The sequence below is a fragment of the Tursiops truncatus genome, chromosome 20 (genome assembly GCF_011762595.2).
Source record: "Tursiops truncatus isolate mTurTru1 chromosome 20, mTurTru1.mat.Y, whole genome shotgun sequence".
NCBI lineage: Eukaryota > Metazoa > Chordata > Mammalia > Artiodactyla > Delphinidae > Tursiops > Tursiops truncatus.
The window spans coordinates 5340152-5360937 of record NC_047053.1 but is presented as its reverse complement, the minus strand read 5'-3'; the positions used below and the strand labels follow the sequence as shown (position 1 = coordinate 5360937).

The following is a 20786-nucleotide window of genomic DNA, read 5'->3' as shown; positions in this document are numbered from 1 at the left end:
GGAGAGCTTGGGACCATGGCGATCCAAAGCCAAGATCCTGCTCAACAGAATGTTTGATTCTGTCTGCGTGACTGTGTGGACAGGCATCTCAAGCCCTGTTTATCTCAGTAAAGCCTTGACATCTGTGCTGTCTTGGTAATCCCAGGAGGGTCTTCCTGAATTAGATTGCTCCCTGGGTGTTTTTGAAGAGTTTGGACTAATCAGGAATTGGCTAGTTTAGTCTGAGGAATTATATTTGTTTGCTGGTACTAGACATCTGGCTCATATTAGTCCTTCCCACAGTAGTTCTGCCAAGTAAGGGGTGGTTTTTATCTTGGTTTTACAGATGTGTGAATTACTAGACCACAGAAATATCCCTCTTTTTATCTTTATCAGCATTTCATTGGTGGTCATTTCGCATCTAGCAAAAGTACTTTTTCCCCCCTATTCCTACCCTTTAACTTCCTCCCACCATGGTCCTTTTTAATTTTGGCAGGATGCCAAAGAAAATAGTCTTTGTAATTATGTCACTACCTTGTCTATCCTTTTGTCCCCACTGCCTGGCAAACCACCTTGTGTATAAGTGTGATATTTCTGCACCTATGGCTATGGAACTTATTACACTGGACTTCCCCCAAATCTGTCTTACACACAAAAGTGTCAAAATGTGCTAAAGGGGCTGTTGGTTTCTTAAACAAACTCAGCACTGTCCAGTTTCCAAAATGCTTAGCTGCATGGATGAATGACAGTGTTCTATTTTACTGATGAGAGTTCAGTGTTCTAAGTGAGATTTTGTGAATTTTTGGAAATTGCTCACCCTGATGTACCAAAGGCTGGCAGAGGAGGAGTAATATAATATTAGCTGGTAGTAGCTCATTTACTACTTGGAAGGCCTGAGATTGCAAGTCTAAAATGTACAGAGTTGCCCATTTCTTCTAACTGCAAGTCAACATCCTTCCTCTCTTATTCTCTCGAGCTTATGAAATAAGTTAGGGCACTTGTCACGGTAGTAATTTAGGCAGAAAAGGGAATAAAAGTAAGTTCTTGTCTACCACTTTATTTCCTCATTTCTGAAATTGTTTGAGGTTGCATAGTTGGAATTGTCTTCCTCTTTTCCGGTGATTACAGATAATTTAAAAAATTATTCTGGATACTCTTTCTGTTTTGAAAATTAGGTACTCGGAGTTAGAGCCAAGGGAGAAAGGAGAATTTAAGGCAATTCTTTTTCCCCCACCCCTGGTGGGATGCTTGGAATACTTGGTATCATATGAGTGATTTGTCCATTGTAGTTCAAGTTCCCACTTTCTCCTGTGCTTGGGTCTGGGGAGTCCCCTGTGGTGGTGATAGGAGTTCCTTCAGAGGGACTGATTCGGATCACTTTTTCATTGTTTCTCCCCAGCTCCTTTAGCATGTGAGTAGTGGCTTAAAAGAGCAGCTGTTTAATTTTTCATGATTCTGTTTGTTACTCACATGTCTGCATTCAGCTAGTCGGTCTGTTGGGGCGGTCTCAGCTCAGCTGGGGTGGCTGGGACTTCTGGGCCTCTCCATGTGCTCTTTCATCATCAAGGAAGCCTGACTGAACTGCTTTCCATTTCGACTCAGTAGCTTTCCAAGAGGGTGAGAGTGCAAACTGCAGGGGCTCATAAGGCTTAGCTTTGGACATCATATAGCATCCCTTCTGCTCTATTATTCTGGTCAAAGCAAGTCCCAAGGCCTGCCCAGATTCAAGAGGGAGGGAAATGGATGCCACCTGTTGATGGGAAGAGCAGCAAAGTCACATTGCAAAGAAGCGTGGACACAGGGAGCTGTGATTCATTGGTGGCTTTTTTTTTTTTTTTGCTGTACGCGGGCCTCTCACTGTCGCGGCCTCTCCCGTTGCGGAGCACAGGCTCCGGACGCACAGGCTCAGCGGCCATGGCTCATGGGCCCAGGCGCTCCGCGGCATGTGGGATCTTCCCGGACCGGGGCACGAACCCATGTCCCCTGCATGGGCAGGCGGACTCTCAACCACTGCGCCACCAGGGAAGCCCCATTGGTGGCTATTTTTGTAACAATCTACCGCATAACCCACAGTGATCTGAAAGCTGAAAGGTGTCTTACTTTCGGCTTCAGTATTCTGTGAGTCTGAGTTGTTCTGTGGTCAGAATTAGAGCAAAAGATATTCCTAGGCTGTAGTAAGTATGGATATACTTGGACAAATCCTTCTTCTTCAGAATCATAGTTCTGAATATTCTTGAAGATCCCATGCTTAGGAACGTTCCTCTCATGAGAACTGTGAGGAAGAAATTGCATATGCATGATATGGAAAAGTCTGTGTAAGTATTACTGGTGTTCCGTTAAGGCGGAGCTCTGAAACCAGAATTTCAAGGGTGATGCAGAAAGACTGGCCCTTCAGTCCTCGGAGTGGCTGAGTGGGGCCTGAGGCTGCTGAAACACCTCGGCCAGCTATCGGGCCAGCTATGATTTTGATTTTCTCGCTGTGTTGAACAAATGTCCTCATTTTCTGTGTAAGCTATGGCATGAAAAAAGTGAGGCAGTATTGCCCTAAAGGATACAGCAGCGCTTTGGAAATGTGGTGGGATGAGGACAAATACTGTTTTCCTTATCAGTCAGTGTTCTTGGGTGCAAACAACAGAAACTTACTCTAGCTAATTTAACCCACACTTTAGTTGTCTGGGTCTGTCCATGTCAAATTTATTCCCAGATCAATGAACATTTGAAAGTATTTTCTACATCAGGCACTTGGGTTTTAAGTATACAAAGACAGTCTTCTGGATGGGAAACTTCTTCCATATGAATAATTTAAGATATTTGACATATTTTATTTCTATCCTACTGTAGTTAAAGGGGAGGATCTGTTTATCTCTGTTGACTGGTTAGGAATTGATTATTTGGTGACAGTCTTACCGAAGGGGTAATTATAATCACAAATTTATAGTCTTTCTTGATAATTATTTTAAATTACTTGTACAAATATTTTAATCCCTATTAGCTTAGAAAAATCTCCACTGGCCATTTATAGTATCACTTATTTCCTTGTACCCTTTTCTCCCTGTGGAAGTTGTTGCAGGCTTTTGAAAAAAATCCACATTGATCTAATATCCTATTTGTTTGTAGTTTTGTTATTAAAAATATCTGAATACAGGGTGACAGGTTGCCTTTAGGGTTTAGTTTTTTGGGCCTCTTGAGAAAGAGAAGTAAAGATGAGAAAGACCAGACCTAATAGAGTTTCTTACTTAGAGAAAGTGAATGGGAGAGGAAGAGATGCTTAAACAAACAAAAAGGCTCATGCCTACAGAGATTCAGAAATAGCCTTTAAGGTATTGTAAAAGCTGCCTCTTTCTGCCTTTCCCGGAATCTCACCTTTGATGGACTTTCTGGAGCGTTCCTTCTCCTCCTCTAGGCTGACCACTCATGAGTTCCTCTTAAACTGATCATCATTTGGGCAGTTGGGGTGTGCTGCTGAGAACAGACCATGTAACTCGACCTCAGGCTCTGAGTCATCGCCGCTTACAGAGGCTTTGAACTTTTATAGAATTCTTTGTCATATTTTGTTGGTGAGAGATCAGAATACATACTTGGACTGTTTTCAAGATAGCTGCAGATGTTTCTGAAGTATAGAGTGTGTTTAAATCTAATTTATGTAAGTTAGATTAGTTAGATGTCACATTCTGTTACTTGTGTGCTTGTTCATTTATGCAGTAAATGTCATTTAAAGACCTCAATTTATTTTTGTTTAAATGTGAATGCAGTGCGAAAAGGAATCTGTGTGTGTGTGTATTAGGTAGAAATATTTATTTTCAAAAGAACAGTTTGAGTACGTTTTAACTGTAGTGGGAAGGTTGCCTGGGAAGGTTAGCTACTGTCCTGTCAAATTGGACTTTTGAAGAGAGGGCCAGTTTTGGTGTTTTTCTTCGGATAGTTTTCACAGTGATTCTATATTCTGTTATTATCCTTAGTATTTGATCTTAGTCTTCTATCACTTTTCATCATATAGAGAACATGGGTGATGTACCAGGTAGTTTCAGACACACACACACGTGGCAGGTGGTGTTCATAAGCATTGAGCTCATTCAGATTTATGATTGCAAAGGTCCTTCACTCAATTGTATCTCCAGACACTTTGCTGTATAAAGTAACATTCATAGCTTCTGGTACTTTGGGGGCCACCTTTTCAGTCCACTACAGTCTGCCTTCTGGCCCCCATGTAGTCACATCTGCCCCACATGCAAAGTACATTCACTCTCCTCCATCATCCCCAGAAGTCTTAACTCATTACATCGTCAGCTCAAATCCAGACCTCATCTAGACATCATCAGTTCACCAGTCCTAAATCTCATCATCAAAAGCATCTAAATCAGGTATGGGGTGAGACTCTTGAGTATGATCCACTGTGACACAAAATTCTTCTCCATCTATGAACCTAGTAACTAGAAGATGAGTTATCTGCTTCCAAAATACAGTGGTGGGTCAGGCATTGGGTAACAGTGATGGAGATTCCCATTCAAAAAGGGAGAAAACTGAAGGTTCAGAGGAGTGAGCAAGCAGTCCCAAGCAATTTCAGAATCTAGCAGGGCCTGCGAATAGTCCTCTGCCTTTAAGTATTTCTTAAAGGCAAATTTCCAAGAAGTGAAAGAACATATTCATTTGAAGCTTCTTGTATATTGCTGAACCTCTCACCAGAGGTTACTTTTCTACCAGCAGTGTATTTTGCTAGTGATTCTTTTACCTGGTCACTCTGATCACCATGTTATCATTTAAAAAAAAATAAATGTATGTGTACAAAATAAAACCTCTAAACTTTCCCAATTTCACATGAACCAAAATTTTAACTGTTTTTGGTGTTACGAGTACCTTTCATAATTTTTTCTCAATTTTGCTTAATTTTTCATACCCTTGCCAATTTTTCTATTTTTTCTTCATTTGTGTGATGTTTTTATATATTTAGAATTTCTGATTTTGTATTACAAGGATTTTCCCAAGTTTTCGTTTAATTTTTTAAAGGTTTTTTGGTAAATACAGAGTTTGCTTTTTTAATACAGTCAAATCTGCCATTTTTTGTGGAGTACCTTTTGCATGTATAGTTTGAATGTCCTTTCTCTACTTGCAGTCAAATAAAAATTATTTTAAAAAAATTTGGAACCCAAAAGGGCAACTTACGAGGAAAATTCATGTTGTACTATAGTTATGTCTGACAGTGAGCTTCTTAGGAACTGCCGTTATCCTGTAGAAAGGCCCATCCCTGAGAGCTGATCCAGCTCTTGTCCTGCAGTCCTGTCTGACTAGCATGGCACGCTCAGCCTTCACGTCTCGTGAAAGCACTGGGCTGAACAGGTTGAGCCCTCTAATCCATTTTCTGAATCCACTGAGGTGGGAAGGTGCTTGGATGGCAGAGATTCTGTTGGAAGAGGTATTGATTGATATATGTATAATGAAGTGCGAAGAGTGAGTGCTAGGAAAAGTATCCTTAATATGTACATGAAACCAAGGTGTACTAAAAATGTGGGAAAACCCAACTCTGTTACAAAATTTCCATATAGTAGGCCCCTGCATTAATGATTTTGTAAGATTTATTGACATAGAAAAAAATATGGTCAGTGACTAGAGCATATTACAAAACAGTGTTGTGGTCCAATTTTAATTGTAGAGGAAAAGATAATGTCTCTATGTATAGAAAATAGTGTGCATTAGATAATGATTATTTTGGGGTAACTGGACTTTCAAGTGTATATACAAGTTTTTAAAACCCTATATATTTATAGGTGTATATATAATATTTTATACATTTTTGTTTCTTTATCTTTTCTGAATTTTCTGGCTTTTCTGTAGAGGACTTTTTTTTTTTTTTGGTATAATATAAGGTATTGATACTTTCTCCCTTCCCGTACCAAAGAAATTGCCTCCCCAAAAATGATTATTTGGTATACCTGTGTTATTAACTTGAAGTTGACTGGACCATAATGCTTTTAGGCCATTATGATTGCAGAATGCTTCATATTCTTCACTCAGTTGTTTATATTACATTCGAGGGAAAATGATTTTTATTAAACTAAGGAAGTAAAATGTAACACTGGAAAGATGCTAATATTTTAGTATTTTTCAATGTATCTGCTGAGGGGAATGATTTTTATTGTGGTGTTTTTACTTACAAAAGCCTTAGCATCTCTGAACGATATAAACTGGAAGCACTGAGCATTGTTTTCTGTTGTTTTGGAGATAATGAGTGATTTGTGGTTAGTAACAACTTTAGATCATTTTTATTTACTTTTTCTTAATTCTGAGCAATTCTTTGCCACCTTTCAAAATATTAATTATATGTTAAAGCAAAATTTTCTGCCTTTTGGAGTGAATTTCTTTTGCCCTCAGAATCCTACCTGTTTTATAGTACTTGAAACTTTTACTTTTTATTTGTTATTTCTTAGGTAAACGCAAAGCACTGAAGTTGAATTTTGCAAATCCACCTTTCAAATCTACAGCAAGGTTTACTCTGAATCCCAATCCTGCAGGAGTTCAAAACCCACACATGTGAGTATTCCTGGTAATCAAATAAAAGGCTCAACTCAAGCAAGGGTTTTAAAGTTATTGTGTTTTATGAATTTTTTCAAGTCGAGGGGTTGGTATTTCTGTTATCCTCTGGGCCATTTGAAATATTACTGTTTGAACTCAAATAGAAAGCTGTTGATTCTGTAGTCTGAAGTAGGCAAACACAATTTTCCTTTTTAAAGTTGACTTGAAGGGAAAGGAAGAGCTGAAGATCCAGTTACATTTATATCGTTTTAGTTTCTCTCTTATTGAACTCTGAGAATATTATTTTTACCTCTCCTTCTGAATTTCCAGTTAAGTTGTAAATAGTATTTAAGAAAACTTAACTCTCTCCTGTAGATCTGCACAAATCATCCCCACTTACTAGTTGACAAAATAGATTTCCATTCTTAATATACTGAGTGTCTATAAGATTTCCATGTCATAGTAGATTGAAAGAATATGTACGTGTCAGTGATTTTTTTAAAAATTGACTCCCTTAATATTTTTAAATTAAAAAATAGAAATGATATTGTAGCATTTTACTGAAGAGTATTAGAAATATATTAGTTAATTTAAAACAATCTCGCCATAATAATATTTTACAGAAGCCTTTGAATCAAAGTGAAGTGAAGTATTAAATAATAATGTTTTCTTCTTCTCAAACCTGGCAAGAACATGAAGGGTCAAAGCCAGTGGATTTACATTTCTACTAATGTCCAGAAAAATAATTTTCACCTAGTTCTAATATTGAGAACTATAAAGCAAGTGGTGGAAGGTATGGTTTAAAAAGCTGTCAGAATCCATTATTTTATAGTTTTGTAATAATTCCTCAACAATCTGTATTCAAACTTTATTAGACTACAGATACATTTATTCTTCCCAAAGAGGCACATTTATTGCTGTTTGACATTTGGTATACATTGTATTTGCAAACAGTAACACATTGGTAGAAGGTAGACTGTCTAGCAGTAGGAATGTTGAAAATATTTTATTTTTAAAACATCAGTGTCTAGAAGAAAGCAGCAGATACGTGTGTCTGTGCGCTCTTATGCTTACACCTATCACCTAAAGGGGAATGAAAGAGATTTTCAATGAAAACTGAGTGGCAGTTTATTTGCCTGGGAGTGGTGTCTGTCAGCTTTATTAGACTGCTGTCCACAATGAGACTTCTTGTCAGAGCTCAACCTTGTTACCTTCTCTGAATCATATTGAGGAAGGAAACTCTTAGTACTGCTTAATTAGTCAGAGCTCCAGCAGCAAGGAAACACTGTTAAAAGAACCTCCTTCCTCATTTCCTAGAATTTCTAGTGAAAGCTAGTACAAAAGAACTTAAAAGAACCTTAAAAGAACCTCCTTCCTCATTTCCTAGAATTTCTAGTGAAAGCTAGTACAAAACTAATTCTTGAACATATTCCATTTCTGTTGCCTTGGTTGCCAGCTGAACCACAAATTTGAAGTCTAAAAAAGAAGGATATGTAGTAATCGCCAAACTTAACAAATCTTTCTTTCTTTCTTTTTTTAAAAGCCCCCTTGGACAAAGAGAAAGACAACCTGATTTGCATTTAGAACTAGAAAAACATTTACATATTTGTACTCTCTCCCCATTAGACTTTCTTCATGTCTAGGGGAATTCATGGACAGAATCTTTTTTTTTTAAACAGTAAACAGGGTGGTGAAGAAAAAGCTTTCTTCCAAAATTTGAGTCTATCAGGCTTTTTTTGGTTTTTCTTTCTTTCTTTTTTTAAACTACTTCATAATAATCCTGTAACCAGCTAGGTTTCTTATTTATCTCTTCCCAGAAGGTGTTAAAAGTTTGAGAGGACACAGTAATAGGCATCTTTGTGATAGAATCTTTGGAATTTGATTCTAGTATGTAAAAGTTTTAGACCCTGCCTTTGAGTTTTATTATTGCACTCGTCTGTTATCTGGATCAGGAACAGGCAACTACTAGTATTGATACTCATCAGAGACAGTTGTTTCCCTGCTTTGGGCAGCATATCTTCTCTACCTTCCCACTGCCTTCCACAGGGATCCTCTGTATTCTTCCTGTGTATTGAATACTATCAGGCACTAAAAACCACTGTTGATCCCTGCTTAGGATAAGTTTGCAATTAGAAGATATAACTTGCAGTAGGTGGAGGCTTTGAAAAAGATACCTCTATGCCATTTATATGTGTTTCCTTCTTTTAAAATTTCCTTGCATTCAGTTCTTCTTGAACTTTAGTTATAGATATAAATATAAAACTTTTTAAATGAGTTTAGGAAAAGATAAGATGAAATATAAGTAACTAATGAAGTTATGTCCCAGGGACTAGTTTCAGATCCATCTGACATTTGATGTCTACTGGGTGCAGGATTCTGTGGACGATTAAAAAAAAAAAAGATTAAGACAGTGTCCTTATTTTCTGAGAAATAGCAGTTTAAATAAACTTTCAAGAAGACAGAAATTCAAGAAGTAAGGCATAAGGTAATACAGATCAAAAGTCAAATGAATGGTGCAGGAGGGGTAAGAGCACTTCAAATAAACAACTTGGTGAAAAGTTTCACAAAGGAACAAGGTTTGAACTGGATTTTGAAAGCCCCCTAGAGGAGGTTGGTTAGGTGGAGAGAGGGGAGAATGGCATTCTGGTGAGTGTCAGCGCACGCTAAATTTGGGGACCATGTGTAGATCTGTTTCACTGTAGTGGAGATGTTAGTTATAGATTACCTATTTCTCTCTCACTTTCAGCATTTTGCCTTTATTCTTGGTGTTCTATAATTATGTGAGAATATGCTTAGGTTTGGATCATCTTTCTGTGTACCGGATGAATTGTTTTAGTTTGAAGAGTCACAAATCTTTTTCTGAGAGTTTCTGCTGCTTTTCTTTTGATAGATTCCTTCATGTTTTTCCTATTCTCTCTTCCGGAAATGTGTGTTATTTGGTTTTGGTATCTCTGAATTCTCTCGGTCTTTGACTTTTATATTTTCTATCTCTTTGTTTTCTTGCTTTATATTCTAGGAGATTTCCTTTATTTCCTGACCCTTCTATAGAATATTCTGTTTTGGGAATTGATTTTTTATTTCTAAGAGTTGATTCTGGCTTTTTCTTAGTATCCTACTCTTAATTTGTGGATGTAAAGTCTGGAATTTAAAAATTCTTTTCTATACTGTAGGTAATCTATTTCCTCAAGGGTCACTTTTTCTTTTGTCTTTGTCTTTCTCCTTTGTGTCAGCTTTTTTCCACATGTCTAGTAGTTCTTGGTTGTCCATTGATAGTTGAGGATGAGGAAATTAGAAGACTTATTGGAAGCTCTGGCTAGAGGCAGCCAACTGGTGGGCTTGACTTGACTTTTCTCTGAATGGTTTGAGTGCTGGCTGTTAGGCCAGGAATACTCTAGATGCCATAATGAGTAGGCCAATATTTGCCCTAGTAGGCATTGTTTTTTCCAGATAGCATGTTTGTTTTCTTTAGAGACATGCTCTCTTTTCATTTTGGGGCAGGTGGAAAGGAAAGGAGGAGCTGAGTAAACCTTTCTTCTGGAAAGAATTTTAATCGCTCTTCCATTTCCAGGCTTTTATACTTTCCAGCTATGAATCCTCTCTAAGGTTCTGTTGGGACCATTACCTATCTCTCGTCTCGGCGGCATGCTCCCCTCCCACCATGTGTTATGGGTGCTAGTTTTCTCTATTGCTAGTTTTTTTAACCCCTTATTATGGAAAGTTGCAAATATATCCAAAACTGGAGAGTGGTAGCTGAATCTCTATTATTTATCAGTCAGCTTTAGCCGCTTCAACAGTTAATATGGCCAATATTATTTTTGTCTATTCCTCTACCCTCCTTAGTTTTTTTTTTTTTTTTTTGTCGGTACGCGGGCCTCTCACTGTTGTGGCCTCTCCCGTTGCGGAGCACAGATTCCGGATGCGCAGGCTCAGTGACCATGGCTCACGGGCCTAGCCGCTCCGCGGCATGTGGGATCTTCCCGGACCGGGGCACGAACCCATGTCCCCTGCATCGGCAGGCAGACTCTCAACCACTGCGCCGCCAGGGAAGCCCAACCCTCCTTAGTTTTAACCAAACCTCAGACATATTATTCCATCTATAAATATTTCAGGATGTGTTTCTAAAAGACAAGGACTCCTTTTTAAAAACACAATCATAATATTATCATTATATCTAGTAGGATAAATGATTCTTTAATATCATCAAATAAGTATTATAGATTACTTCATCACTTTTTTTTTTCAAGTTTGAAGCAGGAACTAAACAAGGTTTTACACTGCACTTGGCTGACAAGTTTTTGAAACTACTGTAGAGTCCCTTCCCTTGGAATTTATTAGTTTTGCTTTGTCTAGATATTTTTGTCTGCTTTCAGGTGTTCAGAAATTTGTCTAAATCTCTGTTTCTTTATTGTTTATTTCCTTTAAAAAATCATTCTTTTCATTTGGGTCCTTAGAGAGTCAGGAGACAACCTGGTTTTTAATTGGTTTTTAATTATCATTGGTTAAAATTATAAGTATTTCCAACACATGAAAAAGTGAGTGTTAGAGACTCTTGTATCTGCTACCTAGATGTAAGAGATGTTAGCATTTTGCCATTTGGCTCTTTAAATGAAAGATTAAGCTGTAAAACTAAAGAGTGCAAGGAAAGACGAAAGGAAAAAAATGTTTGGCTACTTTTGACATTTCCATCAGGATTGGATTATGCTAGGCACTATATGTCTTTTTGATACCCCAAGGGTATTCTTATAAATGTGGCAGGCTTGTGCTAAAATCATGTTCTGTATATAAAATTTGACATGAACAGAAGTAGATAGTCCACTGCTGTGTTCTGTGCTTTCATCATGCTGAGTGATGTGCAAGTGCTCTCAGTGTGCTGAATCATTTAGAATGCACCAAATATGATTGTTATTCTGAAAGAACAGCCCTTTTATCTTCACAACGTATCAGGATTGTACAAGAAGAACCACCAGCTTAAAAGCTAACATTGGAAATAAATAATGATGAGTAAAGATACATTTGGGGGCTTAAGCTAAACATTTGGGAACCATATGTTGTAAATTTAAGGGGCTCTGTTTTGTTGAGACCAAGAGGATCTCATTTTTCTTTATTATATTTGAACAGAAAAAGGCTCAGTTGTGCCATAGAACATCTAGGAGGTAGTTTTAAAAGAAGTTTTGAAGTCCCCAGTTAATCACTAGTATTCTTTTTTTTTTTTAATTTATTTATTTTTGTCTGCATTGGGTCTTTGTTGCTGCACGTGGGCTTTCTCTAGTTGCGGCGAGTGGGGTGCTACTCTTCCTTGCGGTGTGTGGGCTTCTCATTGCGGTGGCTTCTCTTGTTGCGGAGCACGGGCTCTAGGTGCGCGGGCTTCAGTACTTGTGGCACGTGGGCTCAGTAGTTGTGGCTCGCGGGCTCTAGAGCGCAGGCTCAGTAGTTGTGGCTCTTGGGCTCTAGAGCACAGGCTCAGTAGTTGTGGTGCGTGGGCTTAGTTGCTCTGCGGCATGTGGGATCTTCCCGGACCAGGGCTCGAACCCGTGTCCCCTGCATTGGCAGGCAGATTCTTAACCAGTGCGCCGCCAGGCAAGCCCAATCGCTAGTATTCTTTTTTTTTTTTTTTTTTTTTTTTTGCATTATGCGGGCCTCTCACTGTTGTGGCCTCTCCCATTGTGGAGCACAGGCTCCGGATACGCAGGCTCAGCGGCCATGGCTCACGGGCCCAGCCGCTCTGTGGCATGTGGGATCTTCCCGGACCGGGGCACAAACCTGTGTCCCCTGCATCGGCAGGTGGACTCTCAACCACTGCGCCACCAGGGAAGCCCCAATCACTAGTATTCTTAATTCCATGATGAGTCTACTCAGTAGAGCATCATCTTAAAACTCAGAACAGTAATTATAAATTAGATAGGCACTTATTGCTGGTTAAATTGTGGAAGCTTTATCTTTTAAACTTATTATCTTGGATTAACTGTTTTGTTACTACTGGAGTCCTGGTTTCTATCCCAGCGTCATCATGGTCTCTGTGACCTTCAGTGTGTCACTTAACTCCGATTTTAGTTCAGGCATTGAATTAGGATAGTGACTTTCATTATTTTGTGTGGTGAATGGCAGGGGGTGGGGGAGAGAAAATGAATATGAACAGGAATGAATATGAATCAAGCCAGTGTTGTGCTCCTTTCCTAAAATAAAATCTTGTGCATGAGCCTGACAGGCTGTTTGTGGAGGTGGGAGAGAGCTCTGTGGTCTTGTCTACCTTCATTCCTCAAAATAGTCCCAGGACATCTCTGGTCAGTTCCTGAGTATGAAAACCATGAGTATACTTGAGCTTAAAATTTTTTTTCCATCTCTGAAATTTTTAATGTAATCATAGTCATTTGGAATCTCTACATTTCTGTGGTGGAGCCCTTTCACGTAATGGCAGTAATTTTATGGTAGAAATATTTATAGGTACAAATTAGTACCCCAAATTTAAAAAGGCCAAATGTGTCAAATTCTGTGGGGTAATTACTTATTTTGGGCTGGTTTCGATTTACTGCTGCAAACTTTTTTTTCTTACTGTAGCAAAATATGCATAACATAAAATTTACCATCTTAACCATTTCTTAGTGTACAGCTTAGTGGCATTGAATACATTCATGTTGTCGTGTATCCATTGCTACCATTCATCTCCAGAACTCTTTTATTTTCTCAAACTGAAACTCTGTATCCATTAAACACTAACTCCCCATTCCTCTTTCTTCTGGCCCCTGGTAACCACCATTCCACTTTATGTCTCTGTGAATTTGATCGCTCTAGGTACCTCATGTAAGTGGCGTTATACAATACTTGTTTTGTGACTGGCTTGTTTCACTCAACGTGTCCTCATGCTCTCCATCTGTGTTCTGGTGTGTGTCAGAATTTCCTTCTTAAGGGTGAATTATATTGTATGTGTATATGACATTTTGTTATCCATTGATGGGCATTACAGTGTTTCTGACTTTTGACTCCAGTGAATAATGCTGCTGTGTGAGATAATCTTTCAAAACTTGCATTCTTAAAGTTCAGAGGTATTTAATCTTTCCCTCAGTTCCATACTCCACCTCCATGCACCTGATGGTTGTACTTGGAGGGCAGTGGTACTAGGTGTGACTGAGCTGATTCTCTGTGTGGCCCTCCACCCTTGGAGAGTCACTAGTATAATTCTCCTTAAGCTGGACTCAGGTATTGGATGTTAATTCTGAAATATTTATTTAAAGAAATTAATGTGATAAATGCTGTTAAGTTGCTTGTCTCCCGAAAATGAACTTAGTTTTGGTGTTTTAAATCATCTTGATTCTTGAATCGGAGACTTAGACGTTAGAATATATAATCTGTAGTTCTTTACCTATAGTACTGCAAAGTTCTGCTCTTTAAAGAAATGTCTGGTTGCTGTGCTTTAGATGAGTTTTCCAACCATTTGTAATCAGGCAGCAAGTTTTTGAGTTCTGATTTACTTCATAATGTTACAGAAGTCCTTTGCCTTTGTAGTGTAGGCATGTTTCTGGAAACTTCTGTCTGCTAATAAGGAATTCTGCTATTTAAAAGAAACATCCTCTCTTTTCAGAGTATTCTTTCTTATTATTATTATTTAAAATTGAGTCACAGTATAATTACATTACTGTTCTTGAGCAAATGTGTTTGCCCCAGAGTTAATAATTGCCTCATTTAATGGTTCACTGTGAATCTCCTCTCCACATAATTAACTACTTAGGTGATCTCTCAGTTCTTTTTTTCTAGAGTCATCTGTCTATCTATACAGTACTCTTGCTGTATTCTGGAGTGGTTGCACTTTATGGCTGGTGCCATTGTTTTGTGAATGCCTATGTTACTCTTCTGAATTTGATTCCCTGTTTTGGGGATTTCATGTTTTCTTCCTTCCTTCCTCCCTTCCTCTCTTCCTCTCTTTCTTCCTCTTTCTCTCTCTCTCTCTCTCTCTCTCTCTCTCTCTTTCTTTCTTTCTTTCTTTTTCAGTTTTTCTCTCACGTTTTGGGGGAGTATATCTCCTAACGGCTTCCTAAGATAAGTGTTTTTTCTTAGTAAGTAAGGTTTTTGGGTCTTTGCATGTCTGAAAATGCCTTTATCTAACCCTCTTAATAGATTAGTAGTTTTATTGACTATAGAATTCTGGGGTAGACATTTTTCTTCAGAGTTTTGAAAGCGTTGCTCCAGTGTTTCCAATGTTCAGGGGTTACTGTTAAAAACTTATATGCCATTGTGACTCTTGAACTTTGGAATATGACCTGTTTTTTTCTTTGTGGATGATTGTAGGATTTTGTCTTTTCCCCTGTGTCAGAAATCTGCTTTGGTTTTATTTTCCTTTTCTCTTCTCCTTCCTTTCTTCTTTCCTTTCACTGAGCTCTTGGTGGACTCCCTTAAACTAGAAACCACTATCTTTCATTCTAGGATATATGCTTTATTTTTCTTTTATTCTTTTGATTTTCTCCTGTTCTTTTTTTTTTTTTTTTTTTCCTGTACGCGGGCCTCTCACTGTTGTGGCCTCTCCCGTTGCGGAGCACAGACTCCGGACGCACAGGCTCAGCGGCCATGGCTCACGGGCCCAGCTGCTCCGCGGCATGTGGGATCTTTCCGGACCGGGGCACAAACCCATGTCCCCTGCATCGGCAGGCGGACTCTCAACCACTGCGCCACCAGGGAAGCCCTCTCCTGTTCTTTTGATTTTCTCCTTTCCGGTAGCTCTCCTGCTGAAACTCCACTTTAGGTTTTGGACCTCTTAGTTTGAGTCCCTCTTTTTCTTAACTTTTTTTCTCCTTCAGCTTCGTATGTATTTTCACTTTTTGTTTGTCTTTGGTTGATCCTTGGTTGTCTCACACACACATGCATAAAAGAGTCAACCAAAAGGTGATCGGAAGCTTTGTGATTTGCTTGGTGATACTCCCAGTGAGGAGAAGAAGAGGTGCCTGATTTTTTCCTTTGGAGAATTAATTACCCAGTGTCCTTTTTTGAAAAAGAAGTGGGCATGGATTAAACTCAATTGAGAGAATGATTACAGATTCTAAATGAATCAGAAAGAAAGAAAAAGTGTTATAACAGTGTTCCTAAATATTTAAATGCCTAGGCAAGGCACAAACACAGAATCACTAGACAGAGTAATGAATAACAACATTAAGGAGCTAGGAAAAGAAGAGCAAATTAAATCCAAAGTAAGTAGAAGAAAGGAAATAATAAAGATAAGAGCAGAAATTAATGAAATAGAAAATGGACAAATAATAGAGAAAGTCACAAATTCAAAAGTTGTTTCTTGGGATTCAATAAAAGTGATGAACCCCTAACAAGACAGATGAAAGAAAAGATTAAGTCCAAGTTATCATTGTCAGGAATGAAAGAGGGTAATCACTACAGATCCCACAGACAGTAATAGCATACTAAGGAAATATAATAAGTAACTTTATGCCAATAAATTTAATAACCTGAATGATATAGACAGATCCCTTGAAAGACATAAATAATAAAAACTAACCCAAGAAGAAATAGAAAATCTGAATACCCCTATATCTGTTAAAAATTGGATTTAGAGTGAAAAACTTCCACTTTCAAAGGAAACTTGGGGCCCCAGATGGTTTTCCTGGTAAATTTTATCAAACATTAAAGGAATAAATAAGACTAAGCTTCCACAAACTTTTTCAGCAAATAGAAGAGTAGGGAGCATTTCCCAGTTCATTTTATGAGTTCAGTGTAACCCTGATATCAAAACTGGAGAAGGATATTATTAAAAAAATACTACAGACCACTATCCCTCATGAACATACACTTGAAAATCCTCAACAAAATATTAGTAAATTGAATCCAACAATATATAGAAAGGATAATATGTCATGACCGAGTGGGATTTATCTTAATTTGACACTTGAAAATTATCAATATAATTCACTGCATTAATAAAATAAGGAGAAAAATGGCATAATCATTTTAGTAGATGCAGAAAAAACATTTAACAACATTCAATATCCATTCATTATAGACATTCTCATTAATCTAGGAAAAGAGGGGGGAACTTTCTCAGCTGTTTAAAGTACATCTATGAAAAACCTATAGCTAGTATCATACTTAGAGACAAAAGACTTAATGCTTTCTCCAAGATTAGTAATAAGACAAGAATATCTGTACTCATCAGTTCTATTCAGTATTATACTGGAGGTCTTAGCCAGTGCAATGAGGTAAGCAGAAGAATTAAAAGACACGAAGATTGGAAAGAAAGAAGCAAACCATAGGACTTCCCTGGTGGTCCAGTGATAAAGAATCCGCCTTGCGGGCTTCCCTGGTGGCGCAGTGGTTGAGAGTCCACCTGCCGACTCAGGGGACACGGGTTCGTGCCCCGGTCCGGGAAGATCCCCCATGCCGCGGAGCGGCTGGGCCCGTGAGCCATGGCTGCTGAGCCTGCGCGTCCGGAGCCTGTGCTCCGCAACAGGGAGAGGCCACAGCAGTGAGAGGCCCGCATACCACAAAAAAAAAAAAAGGAATCTGCCTTGCAATGCAGGGGACATGGGTTCCATCCCTGGTCAGGGAACTGAGATCCCACATGCCACGGGGCAGCTGAGCCCGTGCACCACAACTACTGAGCTCGAGCGCCTCCACTGGAGCCCACGTGCCGCAAAGTACAGAGCCCACGTGCTCTGGAGCCTGCACGCCACAACTAGAGAAGAGAAAACCTGCTGCCACAACTAGAGAGAAGCCTTCACGCCACAGTGAAATATCCCTCATGCCTCAACAAAGATCCTGTATGCCGCAACTAAGACCCGATGCAGCCAAAAAATAATAATAATAAGTAAATAATCTAAAAAAAAATAGCAAACCAGTCTTTTTTTTTTTTTTTTTTTTTGGTAGATGATATGACTATATGTGTAGAAAATCCTAGTTAATTTACAAAACATTAGAATTAAGTGACTGGAGCAGAGGTGCAGGGTACATGATCATTATTCCAAAATCAATTTAAAGCATATTAGTAAAGGAACACCTGAAAAGTGAAATTGAAAAAATGATTGTCAGAGAATGAAAAAGTATAAAATACTTAGTGATAAATTTAGTGAAAAATGCATAAGACTTCTACACTGAAACTACAAAACTATAATATGTTGCTCGAGAACTTAAAGACCTAAATACATGGAATTTATATGGAAATGCAAAGGATCTAGAATAGCCAAAAGAAATTTTATAAAAGAATAAGTTGGAGGACTTAAACTTCAAGGTTTGCTATAAATCTACAGTAATTAGGGCTTTGTGGAAGGACATTAAGGATAGACAAATAGATCAACAGAATAGAATAGAAAGTCCGGTAGACAAACATAAAATCCATTTTAAAAATAAAATTTATATTGGAGTATGGTTGATTTACAATGTTGTGTTAGTTTCAGGTGTACAGCAAAGTGAATCAGTTATACGTACATCAATACTTATGTCCACTCTTTTTTTTTTTTTAGCTTCTTTTCCCATATAGTCCATTACAGAGTATTGAGTAGAGTTCCCTGTGCTGTACAGCAGGTTCTTATTATCTATTTTATATATAGTAGGGTGTATATGTCAATCCCAATCTCCCAATTTATTCCTCCCCCATTTATCCCCTAGTAGCTATGTTTGTTTTCTACATCTGTGACTCTACTTCTGTTTTGTAAATAACTTTATTTGTACCCCTTTTTTTAGGTAATCAATATCATGTGATATGTATCTTTCTGTGTCTGACTTACTTCACTCAGTATGACAATCTCTAGTTCCATCCATGTTGCTGCAAATGACATTATTTTGTTCTTTTTTATGGCTGAGTAATATTCCATTGTATATATGTACTGCATCTTCTATTTACAACAGCCAGGACATGGAAGCAATCTAAATGTCCATAAAATCCACTTATTTTTGATCAGCTGCCTATACAGTTCAGTGGGGAAAAGGAGAGAATTTCCATGGTGAGGGAACAACTGGAAGAAGGAATGGAACAGAGTAAATCTTGATTCCTACTTTATGCCATACGCAAAAAGTAGTTTGAGATGGATCATAGATCTATGAGGAGAAATTCTATAAAGCTTATAAAAGAAAATATCCAAATCATATTGTGATCTGGCATAAGGAAAGATTTTTTTGACAGGACAAAGAAAGAAATAACTACTAAAAAATGATAGACTGGACTTTACCAAAATTTAAAATTTCTGCTCATCAAAAGCTTCTTAAGAAAATAAATAGGCAAGCTACATACTGGGAGAAAATATTCACAGTTAATATATCTGACAAAGAACTTTAGTAAATATAATGAAGTATAACACAAAACAAAGAAAAATATGGGCTAAAGACTTCACAGACATTTCTCCAAAGTGTATAGGAATGGATAATAAGTACATGAAAAACGTGCTTAACAGCATCATTAATTAGGGAAATGCATATTAAAACCACAAGGAAATACCATACATACTGTCAGAATGCATAAAATTTAAAAGACCATGCAGTATATTGGCAAGTATAGGGTGTAATTGGAATTCTCACATATTGTTGGGGAAGTAGAAAGTGGTATAATCACTTTAGAAAACTCTTTGATAGTTTCTTATAAAGTTAAACATACATCTACCCCATGACTCAGGAATTCTACTCCTTATTATTTACCCAAAATGAAAATGTCCTCAGAAAGACTTGCATACAAATGTTCATTAAAAACTTTATTCGTAATTGCCCTCAAACTAGAGACAACCCAGATGTCTAATAATGGAAGAATGGATAAACAAATTGTGGTATATAATTCAATGAAATTCTCAACAGTAAAAAAGAACAAAGTACTGATGCCCACAGTCACATTGATGAATCACCGAAAATGCTGAGCAGAAGAGACCAACACAAGAAAACACACCGTCTGATTGTATCTATGAAATTCTGAAGGAGGCAAAACTAATTTATGGTGGCTGAAATCAGACAGTGTGTGTCTCTGGAGGGGACTGAAAAGCATGGCTGAAGAGAACTTTCCAGGGTGATGGAATATCCTATATCTTGTTAGGGTTGTGAGATATAAGGGTGTACGTGTTTGTTAACTCATCAAACTCAGTACCTAATGGTTTGTGCATTTCACTATATGAAAATGATACTGCAATTACGAAAAGGCCAGAACAATAATGATAAAAATTATGAGTATATTATTTACTTTCACTAAACAGTACGTGTGGCTTTCTGTTCTTGTTCTCAAAGCACCTCTGTGTTTCATCAGTCACTTGATAAGTATATGCACCCTGTGTTTTTATTGGGTTTGGCTCCTGTGCCTGTGACAAATTTTGTTTCTGCCCATTTGGTTTCCCTTGTCATGATGTTTGAAAGAGACCTAGAGTGAAAAGTTAAAGAAGGTTATCAGGTAGCTTTTGAGGATTAATCTGGAACATTCATCAAGTCACATGAGGTGTGGTGTACACTTAAGTAGTTATAAGGTGCAGGGACATGTTGTCTTTACTGTGCTTTTAAAAGCACATTTACCGGTGGTGTTTGCTCCCCTCCCTCCCTCCCTCTCTTTCTGTCTTTTCTCTCTTTCTGTTTTTAAATATAGAAAAGTATAAAGAAGAAAACCAAAATGGCCCATAATTTTACTGTCCAGATAATTGATGTTACCCTTTAAAAAATGAGTAATATATGCTTCTAGTAAGAGAATTCAGTTGGTATCGAAAGTTATAAAATAAAAAGCTCCATGTCCTTAATATTGCTCTCTGAAGATATGACTTTATTATAAAGTATAATATGTCCTTGCAGAAAAACTTGTTCATATATCAAAATATGTGATAATTTATATAAAACCATGAAAATATTTATACAAAAAGTAGTTTTATTATACACTGCTTTGTAGCGTGTTTTTTTTTCACAGTACATCTTGCAGATATTTCTAAATTAGCACATACCCTATTTTTCAGTCAGTTGTATACCTTTCATTGCATTTTATAGCCAATTTAGTTTATTTTCATTTTTAAATTAAAAACAGTGTTTTAAGAATAACTTTGTGTTAGTGAAATGTTGCATTTTTTTAAATTAAAAAAATTTTAATGATTATAGATTGACAGTTTTTGGCCTTTCTCCTATGTTAGGAGACTTGGAAGGCACAGCTGTGTCTTCTCAGCCCTGGCACCATTGACATTTTAGGCTGGATAACTCTTTGCTGTAAGGGCTGTTCTGTGTGCTGTAGGATGTTTGGCAGCACCTCTGGACTCTACTCGCTAGATGCTGTAGTGCCCCCCTCCCTCAGTTGTAAAAACCAAAAATGTCTCCAGACCCTTGGGTTGCAAAGTTGCCCCTGGTTGAGGACCACTGACGCACAGAGC

At 37.8% G+C, this 20786-nt stretch overlaps 1 protein-coding gene across 5 annotated transcripts in view; it reads left to right on the top strand.

The window, feature by feature from the left end:
* The window catches only part of MAP2K4 (mitogen-activated protein kinase kinase 4), a 104801-nt gene that overhangs the window by 24351 nt on the left and 59664 nt on the right, over window positions 1-20786 (top strand). For all 5 annotated transcript variants that reach the window (XR_002178151.3, XR_002178152.3, XM_019944184.3 and 2 more), the window contains one exon: window positions 6402-6504. Coding sequence is in view for 3 of the 5 variants with exons in the window: in XM_019944184.3 (XP_019799743.1) it covers window positions 6402-6504 (103 nt within the window). In the remaining 2 variants the exon portion in view is untranslated. The remainder of the gene's footprint in view (window positions 1-6401; window positions 6505-20786) is intronic.